This window comes from Hirundo rustica, chromosome 4, assembly GCF_015227805.2.
Source record: "Hirundo rustica isolate bHirRus1 chromosome 4, bHirRus1.pri.v3, whole genome shotgun sequence".
NCBI classification, from domain to species: domain Eukaryota; kingdom Metazoa; phylum Chordata; class Aves; order Passeriformes; family Hirundinidae; genus Hirundo; species Hirundo rustica.
Genome location: NC_053453.1, coordinates 68,928,631 through 68,949,289, shown reverse-complemented (window position 1 = coordinate 68,949,289; position 20,659 = coordinate 68,928,631). Strand labels below are relative to the sequence as shown.

At 38.8% G+C, this 20,659-nt stretch overlaps 1 protein-coding gene across 2 annotated transcripts in view; it reads left to right on the top strand.

Moving 5' to 3' along the window:
• The window catches only part of ATXN10 (ataxin 10), an 86,849-nt gene extending 67,038 nt beyond the window's left edge, over window positions 1–19,811 (top strand). Inside the window, exons 10-12 of one of the 2 annotated variants that reach the window (XM_040063335.1) lie at window positions 3,144–3,207; window positions 18,992–19,214; window positions 19,299–19,811. In XM_040063335.1, coding sequence (XP_039919269.1) covers window positions 3,144–3,207; window positions 18,992–19,179 — 252 coding nt within the window. In that variant the 3' untranslated portion in view covers window positions 19,180–19,214; window positions 19,299–19,811. Of the gene's footprint in view, window positions 1–3,143; window positions 3,208–18,991 lie in introns of both variants that reach the window. The other variant, XM_040063334.1, reaches the window with a different exon arrangement.
• Window positions 19,812–20,659: the final 848 nt, after the last annotated feature.

Below are 20,659 nucleotides of genomic sequence, written 5' to 3'. Positions count from 1 at the left end.
TCTTTTTACAGCCTGGTTTAAATAATTAAGATGGATTATTAAATTCCAGATACAGAGAAAGGGAAAGAAACTAGCAGTCACTGTCACTGGGGCAGGCATTTTCTCTTCAGTGTAATACATTTAAATTTCTCTTACTGGCATGATACACATCTTCATTATGTCTCAGAGGCAAGTGCAGTAAACAAATGGTATCAATATCAAAGCTGTGTTGTGGAAGTAGGCTTTTAAACTGGCAGGGGTGAATACTTACCTTGGAATGCTGGATATTCTATGTTTCTGCTATTTTAGAATACTATTTCAGAAACTGGCATCATAACATTAGGGCAAGATACTCATTACTGACTTGACTGAAGCACTAGAGATCATTAGCATGGAGCTGGATTGTTTAAATTCTAGACTTGTCTTAAGTAACCTTGCAGCTTCATTTTCTGTTTCAGTGTAGTTCAGAATTCCAAACTACACTGTTCTTGATAGTAAAACAACTTTGTGGCTTTGCTACAGTCCGGTGCAGTTCCCTGTTATTGGCAAACTGTGTTGTCAGTGATGTAAATGGAGAGTAGATTTAATGATCTTCTGTAACACAGGCCAGCGTGAGCGGTTCTGTTCACCAGACACCACAGCTGTCCTATTCTTTAGTCTCTGTCTATAATTTCTTCCAAAATCTGGACAGGTTACAGCCAGTTTCACACCAGCCACAAATGTTCTCTTCACAAGGTACTTGCACACCATATTTAAAGTAAGATTTGGGGTTTGTGCAATGTTGGCTCCTTCCCCAAGCCCTGCAGAAGATGCCTGCAAAAGCTCCACTCCCTTGCTCTACACGGGGAATTTCACAGACAGTTCTCTTCAAAGCAAAAACTCTGAGATCAAAAATTAGTTGGAAAAGTTCCCAAAACTTTTTCTGTTGGGCAGTGAAGTTCCAACGAATCTGTGTAAGAGGTTGAGAGGTAGGACGATTTCTCAGTGTTCGCAAAATGTGCTGGTTTGGGAGTTTCCAAGGAGATGAGAGCGACAGGATTTGAGACTCTCAGCAATGCAAGTGTGACCGTGGGTGGGACAGTGGTTCTTCCTCTGAGTGCCTTTTTCAGGGGACCACTGGAGGTTCAGGAGCAGCTGGCATGGAACTTTTCTAGTAGTGATTGCTCAGGATTTGACCTCTTCCTCGTGAGTCACTTGGAGTATATAGATTTGTCTTGGGTAGGTGCATTGTAAGGTTTTTATTCTTGCTCCATTTCCCTGTGTAGTAAGTCACAGGTGGCATTGTGGTGACAAAAGCTGTGCCTAACTCATGCAAATTGTATGGACAGTTGAATGGTAAGATGTTAAAGAAACTCCAAGGGACGAGGTGCAAGGCAGTGGTAGTTAGCCACTTGTTTTTTCATGAAGGTATCACTAAGGCTGTGGTTTGCTGCTGCTGTTCCTCCATAACTTTGAAGGAAACTTATCATATTCTCAGAGTAACTTTGTGAAGCTGATTAAAGCTGTACTTTCCCAAAATGCTTGCTCTGTTAACCAGACATCTCGTTTGAATCAAACTGGAGCATATTATTGCATGGCTTGTTTCTTTTGACAGCGCTTGATCCCGATTAATTTCTACTGTTCAGCATTTCACTGGTGGGAAATAAGAGGTAGCATTGTAGGCACATCAGAGTTTGGCTACAGCCTGAACATCAAAGGAACAGCATTTCCCAAGCATGTGCAAGTGCTGTGTTACTTAAAGGTCACTTTTTTTTCAAGCTTTGAAGTGTGATACTATACATAGTGCATGGCCTTTGGAGAAAACACAAACATTTTGTGGAAAGAATGGATATTTTTAAACTTGTATTATTAACTGTACTTCATGCAGGTGAAATTAAGCATGTTAGCACAGATGTGCCAGGTAGGTTTTAAGACCTAGCAGTGCTCCTTGCTTCTTATACGTGTAAGCATTGCCTGCCTGTGTGTCTGTCATTGCTGCTTTCTCATGTAGCTTGAGACTCTGCAATAACATTATCTGAAAAGGAACTTGTAAGAGGCATGTGCTCATCTTAGTCTCTGAATTCAGTTTTATTGATCTATAGGCTGTTTGGGATTTCACATCTAAATCTACTCCGTTTGCCTCTCTTATCGCAAAACTTGTGTTTCAGAAAGCTGATGGTCCTGCAGTGTGAATTTTGGGTTTATTGTTTTCCTTGGTACATAAAAACGCATCTTGTTTGGGACAAAAAAGATGGAAGAGAGAGCACCATCATCAAGCCACAGCCTAAATTGGCATTACATTAAATTCCTTTAACTGGCAATTCAATTCTTGGTTTGAAATGAAACCTGAAGAAATTAAAGAACTTAAGATTTGGAAAAGTGTAGCTTGGCTGTCACAGAATGGTTGATGTTGGAAGGGATGTGTGAAGCTATAAATATGCATGTGTGATGTTACAGTGTCCCTTAGGAGTCTACATCAGTTTCTTATGGAACATGCTTTCTATAAGATAATAGTGCTCCATGTTAAGATCAACTTGTCCCAAGACTTGGTAAAGTGTATGTGTACGAGTCTGTCAGGATTATGTGTTGTTATCTCATCTACACCATAGTGCAATTTGTGAACTCCCATGTGTATGCACAAGGAGCTAAAGACACCAGATCTCATCTTTGATTATTTGCTAGTAACATAAGGAGCACTTTCTCAAAGGAAAATCGTCCTCTTACTTGATATAAGGAATTTGTGCTGGGCACGTTCATGTAACACATTACTGCTGAAGGTACAGATGTGGTCTCACCCCAACTTGTGTGTGTGTGTATTTTTCAACTTCTTTTTCCTATATTTTGCTCCACAGTTTTTGATGGTTCTTCCTTCTAGAAGCAAGCAGGAGCTGTAAATGAGCATAGCTTATCTGGTTCAGTGTGAGAAATAGAAAAAGCCTCAGTCAAACACTTGCTAAATGAAGGGAGAATATGATATTAGTGCCTACTTCTGTTACTGCTTTGTAATACTCATGTTGAAAACATCAGGTTTACTCTGCAATTCATGTTAGCATGTTTAATGTTTTTGATAAAACAAACATTCCTGTTATGTTTTTACTATTTCTTGCATGAAACACTGTCAGATTAACAAAACATTGTTAGTATTTTTGAGTCAGCTATTAAATTGAACTTTTGTTTTTATTTAGGTGTATGACTTGGATGGCATTTCCTTGATTCTGGACAATTGCAGCATTGATGACAACAATCCTTGTATCCTTTACCAAATAATTCTGTTTATTGAATATGACTCATGAGAACAGGTGTGGGGGTATAATGGATTTATGCCAGCACTGCTTTCACACGGTATCTAAATGTAACTTTATGACCTTCTAGGTTATATTTGAATTAGAAGTAAGCAAGGTCACAAATGGGCTTCCATGAACTGGATTCAAAGTAAGTTAACTGTGGTTATATTCTATTTCCTAAAATAATAAATATTACTGGTTTGCAAGTGCCGGTTTTAAAAGCTGTGACAGAAATCTGAATTCAGACTCTGGTCATTGTATCAGATTTTAGAGCTTTTGCTTCCACTGAAATCGGTTCAGGAAACTGAAGTATTTCATTGGTTCTCTGTTCTTGTTAAATTGGATTGGGAGCTTATTCTAAGCACAGAGACAAGGCTAGCAAGCTGCTATGAAAATGTGTGTAGCTGAGAAAATTAATGATGCAAATTACTGAAATGCTGGGGAGATTTTAATATAAATGGTGTTGTGCTTCATAGTAGAGATTTTTTTTTTTTTTTATTCCTGGAATTTAAGAGCAGAAACTTTCAAAAATAGATTGCTCTTAGCGGTAAATAATCTTATATTGAAGATAAGCAGTTGTTAAGCAGAGTTATCCATCTTTTCAAGTAATACAAGTGTGTTCAGTGACTGAGCTGGCATTTTCTGTCACCTAATAATTAGCTCTTCATAAGTTTCTGATAATTGCACCTGGAAATCAAATGTCTTTCCTGTACAGAGTCACGTCAGCTTTTTTATACTGAGCACATGAAATAGGTTTTCAAATCATTATGTAATAAAAAGCACACTCTTTTTAACAAGTATAACAAACAAAAAGAGGAGTGAAAATGTTTCATATTCTCTCAGTTGTGTCCTGCAGAACATCATCTACATATAAATACATCCTAAAATGATGAAAAAATGTAGATGATAGTACAATGTGAACAAGCTGGGTGGAGGAACAAGGAGTGGTATATATGCTCTGAGTTACTCAATGTGATGCTTTATATCCTCAAGTTTTACATCTTCAGTATTCCTGTAGTTTGAGACTTGACAGTGTTTCTCTTGACAGTGCACTGAGTGGCAGAACTGTATTTCCATGGTCTAGATCTGGTAATGGGCACTGCTGAATGTGGTGGGATGGGCAGGGAAATTTACCTTTCCCTAAGTGGAAAAGCAGCCCTGAGAAAACCTAGTAAGGAGTTTTTGTCCCAGGTGACTCTTGTTTCCTGGAAAGCACAGCTATGCAACCACTCCTAGGATTAATCCGTCATTTTAGCTGTAGTAGAAGAGGATAAAGTTTGAGTCTCTCAGAGGGTAGACTTATAATTTATGATCTTGAATGAAAGGAAAATAAAATACCATGAGAGTCTTTACTGTGTTTTGAGCAAAGTGGAACTTCTTGAACCTTTTGATACAGGCTGACATTTTATGACTATACCTTAAACTTCTGACTAGAGGATAAAACTTGGTTTACTTGGTTTTTAAAAGCATAATACCACCTCTTAATGTGAGATTTCACCAGTGATCCATATCATACAGTATTGAGGGATATGGAAAAGTGAGCAGCACAGGAAGGACTTGCCTTCTGTGACAGAGTTTGCTGCATCAACTTCTGGAGTGCAGCTCCTGGCTATGGCTCTGTTTATTGTTTTGATCTCTTGATATTCCAGGTGCTCTTGTGCTGCCTGAAGTTAAAGCTCCCCTGCTTCTCTCCTGCCTCTAACATTCCTCATCTGCTGCCTTCCCAGCAGGTCATACACGGGGAAGCAGAGAAGTTTGCAGTTTAGATTTGTCTCTACTTCCATCTCCTTTGCAGCACGTTCTGCTACTTCTGGACACCACAGAGCCAGGTTCTTAGTAGCATGTAGGGACCTGAATCCATTGCATAAAGTTTCTCTGAAGAGATCTGACTGTTTCTTTACACTCTTTGTGTGCTCCAGTCCTGCCTGAATCACTGAATGGGACCACAGTGGCTCATCTGCAGGAAAAAGCTCAGCGTAGTTCTTCAAACATGACTCCTTCAGGATGTCCAGAAAGTTCATTTTACATCCTTATTCCTAAATATGATTCCTTTCATATAATAACTTCTTAGATTTCTTAGTAAGTCTTGGTAGATGCACATTTTTTGTTGAATCTGTTTTGGAGTCACCCAAGCTCTACAGTTAAGATGTCATTGTGTTTTCTCCATTTTACTAAAAAAGTTCTGCTTCCAAATTACACATAGAAGATTTCTTATCAAAAAATGTAACTTTTGTGGTAAAAGAAAAAGGATATTTCTCTGGATGGAAAAAAAAAAAATCCCTAAAGTGTGTAATCTATCAGGAGAAGCGGGTCTGCCATGTTAGATGTTAAAGGAGCTCTTTATTACCTTTCAGAGGAAAAATTCTTTGATAAATCTTTTTATTTGTGGCATATGGAAGTATACTGAAAGAGGAAATGGGTCTTCTCTTATCCTAAATTAAATTCCTTTGTAAACCTGTCATTACCTTAAAATTGCATCCTTTGAGATCCTGAACAGTTCTGTAATGTGCATGGGAGTACCAGGGAGTTTGTAGCTCACAAAGTTCAACTGACATGATTGCATTACTTCAGTTAATTGTTTAAATTTATCTTTCAGTCCTCAGTTTGGGAGAGCTGTTATCTTGTCTAATTATATCTCAGACTTGTAACTTCTACACTTATACTAGCAAACAGGTTTCTTTTCCTTCAGGATATTTCATGAGTAAAAAGCAAACCAGCACTCTCGTAGTTACAGGCATGAAGATTATTATGGGCAGTTAAAAATAAATTTACTGTGCCTCTGTAATTATTTGAATTGGTATTTTAATCTTTTCAGCTGCTACAACTTTGCATGTAAATTCAACAGAGAGATGCTGAAGGATGCCAGGTTTTCTGTGGCTCTTAAGCTTTTAGCATGGGCCGAAAGGGTAAATAGAGTGAGACTGGAAAGATGCAGTTTGTTAAGAGTTAAACTTGAAAGAAGGCTTAATATACCACTTTTTCTATACCTGGTAAATCTTCAATGGATTGTCTGTGTCCTAATCATAACTTTCCTTCTCTTTCAAAGGAAAACAAGATGTTTAAAAATGCAAGCAGAGTTATTTGCTTTTAGATTAAGGAGAGATTCCTTTATGAGCTAATCGTTTTAGCTTTGAAAATTTAGCTTGTTCTGCTTCTGAAAAGTGGGAACACTGTGCTTTGCATTTGTAAACCTGTGCTTAAGAACAAATAAATTCAACTTGCTAAAGGACAGCACAGTGGGTTGCAGATGCCTATCTGGGTAATACCAGTAAAAAATTTACTCCAAATCCTGCTTTTCAGGTTACTTGTGTTGAAAAGGTGTTCTAAATTCAAATATCTTCTATTTTGCTCTCTGAGTCATCATCTTCTTCATCTTTGACTGGCTCTATCATCAGACAAGAGCCCTTCCTTTTGTTCTTGCCTTTTACCTCATCCTAAGCTCTTCCTGCTCCTTCCAGCTTCATTTCTGCCCTTTCACAGGTTCCATTTCCTTAAGGTAAACATGAGGAGGGAGGTCAGCCCATTCTGATCAAAATACTTTTGACCCTGATCACTCAAAAAAAGGTGCTTATAAGAGGGTTTAAATAAACTGACCTGTTTATTATTGAAGACTTTTCAGTTTACCTTAACTAAGCTGTTTTTTCACTGCTTCCTAACAGTTGTGCATATAACACACACAGATGTGCCTTTTTTTTTTCCTTTTCAGTGGCTATCCATAGAAATATTTATTACTGTTTTGGGGAAAAAAAGAACTATCCAGCAATATAATAGCTGTTAGTTAGTGGTAAAACTTGAAAGTCAGATGTGAACTGCAGTTTTGAAGATGAACTATTCTTGGTTTTTCAGGCTGCTGGCCGGTATTACCCTTTTGAGATTCTTATAGAAAGTGTCTCAATAAATCAATTTTATGAATGTCTGGATTTAATCAGAATGATCTTATCTATCTTATATAAACTGTTAATTAACAGTTTTCTATTAGCCAAGAAATCAGTCATATGTGAAGAAAAAATATCCCACTGGAGGATATATGTTTATATATATGTGTGTACATATAAACATATATATGTTATATATGTGAGTCTATAAACACCTGGCAAGCTGTGTTTTAGGAGTAAGAATTTTCAGCATTTGTGAAGGGCAAAGCTGTGGTTGATATGAATAGCCATACACAGATCTCTTAGTTTGAATAATGGATGAAAATGTAGAAAAAGTTTATTTTCAGATACTACTTCCAAAGCTGCTCCTATTATATTCAGTCATCTGAGAGGTAGATTGAAAATGCTTTTGACTTCATGGCAGCAGCAAGTATAATTGTGGTTCATGAAACTGGCTAAAGCTGGAGGAAATCAAGTTGCTATGGTCTACAACAATGGCAGTTTGTTTTTGCAAGATGCCAGCAAGGACTTTTGGGGGGAGCTGACAGACATTTTTATCTAAGTTACAGAGTGCAACCATAAACAGGCCACATGCTGTAAAACAGCCTGGCTGCTGAATGGGAGCCAGTAGAGAGCAAAAATAGTAGAGTGAGTTGACTTTTTAGAGTGATCCATCACAGAGCTGAGCGTTTTCATGCACGTGTGGCTATCCCACGTGTGTTGCCGAAAAAATACAGCACAATGTCACTTCAGCTATGGTTGCCTTTTTTTGGAAAGCTCATTTCAGGCTGTGACAGTGTGTTAAGCAGTTTGATGTGACCTATTTGATTCTGTATTTTCATAAGCACACGCAAAATCACATTATTATATGATCACTGTGAAGGACCCACAGTACTGATGAGAACTGTGATGGTTTCCTCATGCCCAGTCAAGTTCTTCTGACCAATTGGACAGAACTTGGCTCTCCCAACCCAGGCCATGCTGTGATTCTGTGGAATTGCCCTTCTCCTCCTCATGGTGACACTTGCTTTGCTGCACAAGTAAGTTTGAAGGCTACCTAGGCTAAGGGGGGAGTGTATTCTTTGGTAGAGGGCCTCAATTTTGCATTATTGTTGGCTGCAAGTTAAGAACATAAGTTGGTTGGCCTGAACCTTTCACTCATAGAGCCAAAGGCAAAATAAACTAACGGGTGAGTGGAAGCCAACTCTGCCTGTTCTCACTGGCACAGGTCACCCAGGGAAGCTGTGGCTGCCCCATCCCTGGAGGTATTCAAGGCCAGGTTGTACAAGGCTTGGAGCAACCTGGGATAGTGTCCCTGCCCATGAAATTAGATGAGTTTGGAACTAGAGTTGGAAGCTTTAAGGTCCCTTCCAACCCAGACCAGTCTATGATTCTATTCTGTGATTCCACCAGAGATGGAATTAGGAAACCAAGAAGTCTCTGTATTGCCACGCTCCAGTTCCGACTAATTCAATTCCTATGTGCTGAGAATTGTTTTTAAGGAGAATGGAGAGAGTGAAGGATTCCTGCTTCGTGACATATGCACAAACCTGAGCTCTGTCTGAGTGTAATTGTAAGGTACAGAGAAGAACTGGTCAGGCAAGAAGCTGGAACAGGTACAAGTGTGGTTATTCATTACGAAGAACAGTCTGAGAGGGGCTTGTTTCTTTCACCTTATTCAGTAGATGAAATCCTGGCCTGTTCTGCAAGTTGCTGTGAATTCTTTGTAGCTGTATTTTGATAGTGGCTAAGGGGTACCAGGGGCCTGTGTGGGTTTAGAAGGGAATCCCTCAATATTTTATCAGGATGGGGCTTGAGCAGGCTCGTTCCTGAAGTGATTCCCAAGAGGCTTCAGCCAAACAGCTATTTCCAGACACCACTTTTGGTTGTAGTTGGGAAGGTCACCTGCCCACCAGTGCCTACTGGTGTCACTCTCTGTCAAGGGTATCTTTTACATTCTTGAAAGAAGCATTGCCAAATTATCCAGTCTTTTCTTACATCAGTGTTAATTGACCAAAGAGATCTTGATTCCACTCCAAGCAGATTTTTCAGTATGTTGCCTGAAGTGTCCTGAGTGGAATCATTATAAAGCTCCAAAGGGGGAGGAGCTGAGTACTGCTCCCTGCTGGAAAGGGCAAAGCTAATCTTATTTTAAGTCTTACTTAACATTGGCTGCACATCCGAAGAGTTGGGATAACACCCATGTCTTAACTCACTATTTGCCTTTTCTGGATGCTGCAAACTCTTTGGGGCAAAACTCAGTTAAAGGTGGAGAACCAAGGGAACCACATTAAGCATATTTTAGTAGACCTAAATTCCGACACAAAGACTGCAGTTCTCAAGATTTATTGCCAGAAAATGTTTATTTTAGAATGAAAACAGAAATAGGAAGTTTTCTTGTGAGATGTTCTTGTGAGATGTACTAATTCTGTCTTCCACAGTGTTCTCCAGGAAAGCTTTTCTCCTGTCAAATGCAACATTCTCTTCATATGAAAAATACTTGATACCACAGAAAGAATGCAGGGTGCAGTACAGAAATAGTACTCTGAGAAATTAAAGCACTTAACCTTTTTTTTGTCTTCTAGAAATGACCACAGATCACACTTTGGGTTCTATCATTTAACAAAGTTACAATTTCTAGTGGTATATTTTAGGTTGCTGACAGTATAATTCCTAAAATTCATTTTTTAGAGCACCTGCAGGATGATTAAAATACTGAAAATACTTAAAATAGTTTAAAGATATTGAACTTAGGAGTTTTGTGGGGAGGGGGTGTGGTGATGTTAGTAATTTCCTTGAGAGTTTATCAAATACTAACACAGATTTGCAGAAATATGAATATGAATCTATTCTTCAGTATCTCATTTCTACCCAGCTATCACCATTCAGAAACATGTGATGTACAGGGTCCCTCTTAAAGCTGGAGGAAATCTGACAGAGCTGTACAGAATGTGAGAAGGCTCTTTCAAATGTTACATTCTAATATGTCTAATCCCTTGTGAGGAGTAATCTCTGTAGGCACCAACTCATGCATGTAAAAGTGAGGAATTAAAGTTAATAACTCTATTTCTAAACCAAATATTGTCATATTTGTCCTCTTCTCTAATCCTCTTGGTGGATTTAAATCCGTAACAGGATTGAATTCTTGAAAGAAAGCAGATCTCTAGTTATCAGGAACACCCAAAAAAACAAAAAGGAAAAAAATGAATGTATATAATATTTCACTGCTTTTATAGCTCAAACAGCTTCCTTGATTTTTCTGTAGACTTACTTTTGAAAAATTCCCCTCTGGGCTGAGATGGAGCACTAGAAATCTGAGAGCCAAAGATTTTTGGTTTTTTTAAGTGAAGCTAGGAGTGGTTCAGAAATATTGTTGAGAATGGAATGCCTTCTACAACCACCTTATCATATTTCAGTCTGTCTTCTTGACGTTTTTTTCTTGTGCGTGCCTCCAAAGAATGTTTGGATGTCATCTGGCCAATACTTTGAATAATATCTTTATTCTGCCATTTTTCTAGCCCCATTTTTGATCACTGTAATTAGAACAGTTTTATCTTCAGCTGGCAAACGTGTTCTCCTGTGTAGCTCCTTCTTGAACTATGCTTGCTCTCACTTCCTCAGATCCTTGGTTAAACTTTGTTCATTCAATTTGCAAATGGTTCCTAAAACCTAACCTTTCCTTCCTCGCTCAGGATATATTTGCAGTCCTTTCCACTCGCCTTGTGGATTTGTTCCTTTCTCTTGGAGGATGCAGCCATTCCCTGAAATTGTAGACAGAATTGTGGCTAATGGCTATTTTGTGTAACAAATAGTTGGATGTAATTTAGTTGCATCTTTCAAAACAGCCATTTATTTAATGGCTGTTATTTTTGGATGCACACTGAGCATCACTTGGTGTCTGTGACCATGGAACTGGAGTTTCATTTACCTTCAGTGTTTTGATTATTTGTCATAAAGTGACATTTGAAATGACCATGAGCAGCAGGGGGCAAGGTATGCCACATAAGTTACTCAGAGACCCCGAATCAATTAAATACACATGTACTGTGCTGAAAGATAAGGTGGCGTAAAGTCCTTGTTGGCTCTGTATAACTGGATGAATCTCTAACATTTCTAAACAGAGAAAGAGCTTCAGTCCAAATTGTGTCAGCTCAACTCATCATCTCTCTTAGAGTGGTGAATTAAAATTAGCTTGACCACATCTCAGGCATGAATTAGATTGGGCCTTTAAATGCAGTGCTGAATTTCTGAAAGTTTTTTTTGTCTCCTGTTTTAGAAAATGTGTTTATTTCTATATGTGTGTGTATAAATACACATGAATATATTTCTGTGTAAAGGTGGAGCCTTTTTCTTTCCATGTCCCAGGAAATTTTAAAGGACTACAGCCTGCCTGATGACCAGTTTGTGAGCACAGTTACCATCCCCCTGTGCTTCATTGCTTCACATCTCAACGTTTGTGGTAGGTTTTAATAGTAATTTGATACATGAGTTTCAACTTAATGGAATGTTGCATTTTTTTTTTTTCCCATACTTGGGAAGAGAAGAAAAGGTGAGGCATTTTTAATAGCAGTTTTAAGGTAAGAGCAGGTGAAGCTTTTTAACATACCAGCCTGCTAACTCTGGTACCTCTTACAGATAGCTAATAGATTTAGTTACGAACTCTTAAAATGGAATTATTGTAAAAGAAGGGACTGAAAGAGCTGACTGTTCTAACTGTGGAGTACTAGCTTGGGATCGATCAAGAGTGTGATTCTTTCTGTTTTGAAACCAGATGATTTGTAGTTGCTCATAAATTATGGGTTTCTATTAAAAATGTAAGTCATAATTTAAAAAAAAATTGGCAGCCTAAGCAGCAAAAAATGAATGTGTCGTATTCTTGGTTTTAAGCTAGTATTACAGGTCTGAGTATAGGGAAAAGGAAAACAAGCTGGAGTTTATGGCTTAATTTTTTGTGAAAGTTCTGTAAGTTTTGGCGTAAAGAGACATTATAATAAAAATAGCCTGACAGAGCTAAACATGTCCTATGGCTTTTGTAGCTCTGAAGTGCTAGACCCAAAGATGTTCTGGCACTGGGTTTTAAATCCCACAGAACATGAAAGGCTGCACATAGAATATAGATTAAATGTTTAGTTGGCAGGCATTAAAGGCTAATAGCAATCTGGGTGCATAATACTGCTCAGAACTGTTAACCCAGAAATCTAGGGAGAAAATTTCCCATATGATTCTAGGTAAGAAATGTCCCAGTAAATTTCAGATTTCTGAAGTAGTAAACCCCACTTAGCGAACATAGGGTGCCATTTAGCTGGACATCACTGATGGGAGGATGTAGTTAAAAACGGGGAAGCCTTGGAACTCAAATGAGCCTTGTGATCTGCCCTGACTGACAGTATTGGACAGTACTGAAAAGGTGTGAAAATGTGAAAGGCTGGAGAGCTTGGACTCTGCTTCTGGGAGCACAGCAGATACTACATGTACATATATATTTATAATTATGTATTAGATATACAGCAACTGGATATTGTGAGCTGTTCTTTTTCTCTTTTTGAACTACTCACAGCCAAAGGGCCGGGAAACTGTACCTATAATTAGCCAGGCAGCAAATTTTGGAAGATTTTATTACTTAGTTCTGGTATCTGTCCTTCAAAAAGGATGCTGAAAAACGTAAATTGGGGGAAGGGACGCAAAAATCATGCAAACCTTGGAATATATCTGTTGGGTTTTCTTCTTTAGTTCGTGCAAAAAATATTTTACCAAATGCACATTATGATCTGTGAATTTTCTTTTTTTTTTAATCTATGCTGAAAAGCCAGGTTGGGAAGCAATTCTAAACAAATCTCAGCCAGGAATAAATCACAGGCTGTAATGAGTGAGATATTTGCCCACTAGGACAGTTTATGGGACACAGTGAAATCTTCCAGTTCAACATTGAAAGTTTTTCAGAGAAAAGTCATGAAAGCGTCTTGTGCATGAAACAGAATTGGCAGTCTTGATTTCAAGAGGAGCTGACCTTTGGTCATCTGTGTTAATTCAGAAGTGTTGGGCAAAAGAGGTTTGATAGTCCATTCTGGTCTTCAAAGTGTATTTCCTGGCCACAGGTTCTTAAGCGGATGAATTGTCACTGAAAGTCGTACACGAGGTTTAACATGCCTGGGATATACAGAAGGTGTAAGTCCCATTTTAAAGAAGCCTCTGTCCCACAAGGCACACTTTAGAAATGGATTGATCATTGCAAATCATGGGTAGACTGCTCTGAGAGTGAGATAAATGCAAGTAGCCAGAAGGATGGTGTTTGTCTGCAAGAGGAGCACTACTGCCGTGGGAGGATAGTGAAGACTTCAGAACTGGAAAAAGTGTTTAATGTACAATTATTTTGTTCTGTGGATGTTTCCTGTTGTCTGTAGGCTGTGAATTACAGAGAATATTGCCCTGATATTGAAGGTGTTTCAATGCCTTTAAACCAAATGGTTTTGCCCATTTGTCTGTTCTGAGATGGCATAGTTTAAAATCTCTGTCAAATGTTCTGCAGGGTGGAATTTGAGCCTCAAACCCCAGTTCGGGTTTTTGGGGATAGGCTTTCTGTCTTTACTGGAATATTTTGTGGAAGCAGCTTCCTTTGGGGAGGGCTGCAGGTGAGGAGTGGAAGGGCTGGCTGCAAGCTCCTCGTGCCACACGTGCCGTCCAGTGAAGCTTTGCTGCCACGCTGTGGTGGAGGTGGAGCCTTGTTTGGTACTGGAGGGTCCAACCCTCTGACCGCTCCCTTGGACCAGGTGAGAGTTGCCCATAGCAGAAACATCTGCTTTCAATTCCCCTTTGTAAGGTGTTACAAATCTTATCTCTGAAAAGTGTGATCAGGAATAAATACCTCTGCCAGCATCCAGTGGTGCATCTGTATTTTGGATGCTTTTGGACTAGATGGGTTGTGCTATGTCAGCCCTGCAAGAGCAAAGTCAAGCAGGGAGGGGAGGAAGGGACATTCCCAGCTCATACAGTACTGCCCATTTCTAGCTCTTTAAACCCAGAATGTGGTAACTACAATTGCAGGTGATAAGAACAGCTGTGGAATAAATGAAAACACAGGCAACTGAAATATTCTAGACTTACTTTCCTGCTTTCTAGGCAAAGTATTTTAAGTTTGTATAGGATGAATTCCTGATTTCCATCCTGGGATGAAAACATTTCAGCTGTTTTCCAGTGCTCATAATTCAATGCCAAGTATAAATCGAGTCTAAAGCATTAATTCTAAAAATATAAATTAGCTTCTTGAAAATAAGTAAATAAAACATTTAATTAGTTAACATTTTCTGTTATTACTTTTTTGGTAATGTCTTGATCACAGGTAGAAGTCACATAAAAATAAAGAGAAGTTGTAAGGAATTGCTCTGATCTTACACAGCTTCTAGAACTTCATTAAACTATTAAAACCTCAGACGGAAAGAAACTTATAGAGCTTTGTAAGCAAGTTTGGCTGATGATGAGCCAAAGTCCTGACTGTCTGCCACGTGTGGTCCGTCACAGCCCTGAGCTATGACAAACAGCTGTGGTAGCTGTCTGGAGACCTCTTTTAGTGGTGGGAGGAATTATCTTCAAGGTGCTGTTAAACAAAAGTGCTTGAAAAGACTGAAAGGTTGGAAAGAAAAAATGGTTTATGTCTTTTCAGTGTGGTTCAGTCAGGTCTGCAAGTGGAAGTGGCTCAAAGTGATGTTTCAGTATTTCATTCCAGACATTCTAGTGATAATTGGATTACTTGTTGAGGGCCAGAAAGAAATATAATTATTGTATAATACAAATAGTGTATTTTCATATACCTCTGTTTTTTAGTTCTTGCAGACTTGTTTTAGAATAGCTCCTGGAAAAATTGGGTGGCTTTAGGAAATGGATTACGTAAACAGCCCGCTGTGGGTGCTGACTTTCTTAATAAGGTTTTGTGTCTCTTCCTGTATTTGATTAGAATGTAGTGGCTATTTAATTAATAAAAAAAAATTATTTAAATGAGGTAATGGGATTGGGCAAATACCCTCTTTTTCACATAAGACTTAATTTCCCGTAAGGAAGAAAGTTACTAAGTAATAATTTAGTTATGGGAAACTGACTGTAGTGCAGCAAACAGTCTAATTTAAAAAAAAAAGTCCCTACACTATGTAATAAATCAAATTCTCCACTAAGAATGTTACATTTAGAGATCCTTCAGTATTAATAACTGTGAAGGGGACTTAGGAAAACCGATGTACGTATTTCATTCTCCTTGTCATCCCTTCAGTATCCTGTATTAGTTAATGATAATAATTAACTCCTAAAACTTGCCTTTTTCAAGCAACATGTAACATACTTCCAAGATTAGTTGTGCATTGCCTTTTATCTACCTCATCAGCTTCCAACCTCATTAATAATTTTTTCTGTTCTCCGTCATCCATAGAATCCAAATTGCTTTGTAGAACAATTCACTGGGGTCCTAGTGGCTGCAGTGGGCTTGTCAATGATGTTTACTTCCAACTGGACGAAGAATGAGAAGGTGGAACACTCTATCTGAGAAATGGTCTGTATGTCCTCCTCTCCAGGAGTATTGGTTAGTGGCTCCTGGCAGGACATCGTTGTATTTTCACACCCCATTAAGCTTACAAACCAGTCACTGTGATCTTGCATTGACTCCAGCAACCTCTTGTAGCAGAGTCCAAGTGAAAAGAACTGGGAGAATTGTGAAAAGTTCCCTTTGCAGTCAGTGGCAGAACTTAGACAGGATTTAGTGGCATGGATTTTCATGGCTTCCAGATAGTAACATTTTTCATCCAAAAGAGACAGTTTTCTCCACCTTTCTTCCCTTCTCTTTGTGTTCCCCTCTCCCTGACAGTCAAAGTTATGACCCAGAGGACAACTTTAAATTTTAAATTGTGAAGGGAAGATGTTACTTAAGTATGGAAGACAAGGCATTTTGTATATGTCAAAATAGCACAGGAATCCCAAATCATGTAGTACTGAAGGATTTTGGAAAAGTGTTGCTATAAATGCACAGAAATGTTTGGTTTTGGTCCCTGAGCACAGATAGTCTAGTGATGAGGCTTCTGCAAAATAAAATTAATTTTCTTCCTTTTGTATGCCCTCTTCCCTGCAACAGAATATCATATTCTTCACTTGCCTATAATATTAATTTATTTGAGAGCGTAATATGCCCAGTTGGAAAAATCTAGATGAGTCTGTGCAATCAGATCTGCTGTGTTGCTTCTCTTTGGTGCAGTTTCACAACAAACAGGCTCACGCTCGTATTTGTAGTAACTATGGCAACTTTAGAAGCTCTCTTTCTAAAGCTGAGCATACAATAAAGTGCCTAAAGTGTAGGTAGGATTAGAGACTCTCGAATATGTTTAATTTTCTCTCTGTGTCTCTGTCTTTGGAGAGGAGCAAGAGGGTAATGTGAGTATTAGCTGGGGACTGGCTTTAATCTCCGCAGACACTCAAGTCTGCCAGAGTCTGCTCCCAGCTGTCCAAAGGCCTCATCCTTCCCCAGCATGTGAACAAGGGGATCATGAATATTCATGGTTGTGGTCACAATGGAAAACCTACGCAGAGAAAAGGGTTTCTGAAGGAGTGAAAATGTTATTGAAACCATTTTGCAGCTTCAGCTACAGTAGTCAGTAATGATAAATGCCACAATGGTGATAGAGTTCATAAGATAATAGGGATGTCTTAGATATTATGTAAGCATGAATGGATCTGGTAATAGGAAAAGAGCATTTGCCATGGGGTTTAGCAGCGGGTTTGTGTTGAAGGACATAAAGACTATAGTAGCAGGATCATTCCCAAGGCTATTACACACAAAAGTTTTGAGAGTACATTTTTGGTCTGTGTGGCACTTTGTGTGATTGAGAACTGTCAGTCTCTGAAAATTGCTGTTAATATTATAGAAAATACGCTTTTATGCAAGTGCCGTATTTTATGCAGAAGCCGTATTTTCGGAACACAACGAGAGAAGTCTGCTTCTCATCCCAGGAGTTGAGCCAGGGAGGGTGGTAGGATGTTTTTCACAGTTCACTGGGAGAACTTGATGTTACTTTCTGGCATTTGTGAAATGCCCTAAATCAGACCTGGAAAAGACCTGCTGGGTGTCAGCCTTGGTTTATCTGTGTTCATCAGCTTGCATGCTTTGCTGGTCTGAAATTGATTCTCACCATTGGTGCTAATGACTGAGAGTCTGGACATACATGATTTTATTATTTTGGCATCTTATAGGTTTATATACTCAAATGTACTCTTCAGAGAAAATACCAAGTTTATGTAATTTAAATGAAGCTTGGCACTTGTCCTTTTACTTATTTCTAGTAGTGGTGCACTGACAGAATAGAATATATTGAAATTCTCTGTTGTGTTCACCTGTTACAGCTTTGATGTGATGCATAATTTGTTTTGGTCTTAATTTTTCTCCTCTGTCACTACCTCACACTGGAATTTTTTTGAATGAAGAAGGCGTGCAGCATGCTTCCTGACGAAGTTTAAAGAGGTTTATCAGAAAATAAAAAAAGGTCCATAGTAGTTAATGCTTTATTAATTTTGATTTTCCATTCTGGACTTCTTAATTTTGAAAATAAATACAAACTGCTATGAAAAGGTTGCTTGACTTACACATGCCAATGCAGGGCTGTTCCCTTCTGTTTGTGTCCAAGCTACTCTTCATCTAAACCCTTCTCTCTCTGCTGAGGTTGTGTAAGATTGTTTAAGTCCAGTTCCTCTCTTCTGTTGTTTTGTCTGAAGTTCTCTCTGTCTGAGTTTTCCCCTCCTGTCACCCCCTGGCAAATGCCCACAAGAACATATATCTCTGTGCTCAGATGCTCCCCAACCCAAAAGACGTCAAGGAGATGAGTAAATTATGCATATTCTTCTACTGGATGTGAAGCTACATGTAGTAAATAATTGGTGCCCTGCAGGCAAACCACTCATGTGATTCAGAAAGGCTTGGCTCCTGTATGGGTAACTTGGGAAAGATTATATCATAACTTTTCAGCTGCAGAATTGGGACCAACATCTCTGACACTTCATGAAATGAACACTGTAGTTCTCTTGGAAGATGCCTGGCTGATAATCCTGGGAATTTAAATCCTTTGTCTACGTCCCTGACATGTGCCTCAATCCTGGCCTCAAGGGACCACCTTGGGAAGTGAATGAGTTGCAGCTTGTGCCCATTTAAACATCAGCAGGAGCTCCCTGCCAGTGATTGTAGTGTCTGTTCTTCTGGCAAGTGTGTAAAAGCACCTAGGCATAAAGGACTGAGTTTAGGTAATATTAGAAGTCAAAGAAATTTAAGTGTTTCTGACATTATTTGTGCTATTTTCAGATATTCACCTGGATAAGTTGTCTTTTTCTACATCTCTTCAGTTTTTGCAGTGAGAATAATAGTCATCTTTTCTGTACATGATGTACAGCTTATTTTGTTTGCCAGTGCTTGGAAGTGTAGTGTTGAAGTGCTCAGATCATAAACTGACTTATTTTTTATTTAAACTCACTAGGAAGATCACTGGAACATTTCAATTTACTGTAATTTTGGTTTAAAACAGTATGTCTTTTTAATTCTTGCAGTTCATTTGGTTGGGATTTTTTCTTTGCTTGGGTTTTTTTGGGTTTTTTTTTTTGACTGAACATAAACCCTAGTAAATTTGCCTGAAGTTTAAGGGCATACCTCTTTTAAAAATTCAATTGCCTCATATGCAAGTATTTGCAGGTTCAGCGTCATCGCTTGGTAAATGTCTTACTTTTTCAAAGCCTTGATTTCTACTAATTTTCTGAGTTTAAGGGATTGGGGAGGGCTGGGGGAGGTGAATGCAGTAATAAATCAAAATAAACAATGTTTATTCTTCAACTGGATAAATGATCCTTAACTCTGCCCAACAGTTGTGAGCCAGTGGGCAGTTTATGCCATCCGGAATCTGACTGAGCAGAACGAGCGGAACCAGGCGCTGATCGCGCAGATGGAGCAGAAGGGGCTGGCAGACAGCTCTGCCCTGGAGAGGATGGGCTTGGAGATACAGCAACGAGATGACAAGTTAATTCTGCGGTCAGCCAGGAAAAAGCCCTCCTGAGCAAAAATATTAGCAATAGTCAGATCGCTAAAAGGGTATTTCTCTTATATTTCCCCTTGCCCAGCAATCAGTTTTTTCAGTTTTAGTGCCACTCTGTTGAAAATGTTGTTTGTTTTCAGAAAAACTGCCAGATGATGCTTCTGCCTCCCTTTGCTGTGAACAAAAGATCATCTGTGTGTTTTCTATGTACCTGGGTAAATCAGCTTCTGAAAAAATGTCCTTCTTGTCAGTTGGCTGGAATTTCATGACTTCTTTTTTCATCAGTAGAAGAATGTTATATTTGCAGTATTGAAATTATATATAAATTATAATTTCCTTTGCTGAACCTGGAGATAATTGTCATTTTAAAACTCTGCAAAGAATGAGCTCCTTTGCAGGCTGCCTTCTCCATGTAAAAGACCTGTGCTGAGTCAGGGCTAAACAAGCAAAGTTACTAATTTTCAGTCATGGGATCTAAATATCTCTATTTATATAAGCATCAAGGGAATGTTGGATGTACTTAAATATTTAGTGAATTAAACACAGTGTGCCTTTTGTCTGTTTAAATTATTAGTAAACTGTCTTTTCTACCTTGATACCTATCAGTCTTCATGACAAGTATATTAAAACCAAAGCTGAAGCTGTTGTGGCAACAGATGCTGCATTCCTTTGCACTGGGGCATGTCTCTGTTTTGGAGACTTGGGTGTTTGTTTGAATTTTATTTGTTCCTTTGGAGGGTAAGTCAGCCCACTTTCCTTTTATTTTGCACTTCTCATGGGTTTTCTGAACTTTGGCAGACTGCTGAAGAGGTAGTTTCTCACTGTGATTAATTCTAGCAGTTTCTTTTCACCCCTCTGCCTTTCCAAAACATTGACAAAACTCATTTCCAGTTAATTAATTCAAGAGAGGCAGAAGAATAGAAGGCCCTGCCTCTTCATTTTGGGTACCCTCCTATATTGTTGTTGGACCCTGCCACTGTGGAATGTGGCATGAATGAGATGGGGGAGAAGGGGGGTGAAGCTGGGGGGCAGGGGGAGGAGGGCACAGTTAACTCTGTGTGTGCCATAGCTTTGCCCTGGAAGCCAAAAAATGTAAACCTCCCTGCACAAGCAAAACAGGAATTACAGCTTAATATTGCTGTTACTTGTCTACAGTTACTGTCGTTGAATTATTTTCAGCCATGAACTCAGAGGTCTCAGCAAAATTAACATGTTCATGTTCTTGTTGACATTTAATCCCACTCCTAAATGGAAGGGCAAGTTCATGTCCTTAATCTGCAATTACATGTAACCGACCTTCATCCAATGTGCATGAGCTTTTGCTCCTTCAATTAAATTTTTGAGTTAAAAATGGAAAAAAGTACACAATGCTTGGAACTCTGAGAAACACATCATACTGCTTAAAAGTGATGGTGAGTAGAGCTGGACTGCTGAGGTCGTTTGAAGTTAACAGAAAGATGGTGATGTCTGCCATGCCAACCTGGTGGGACTATGGAATTGA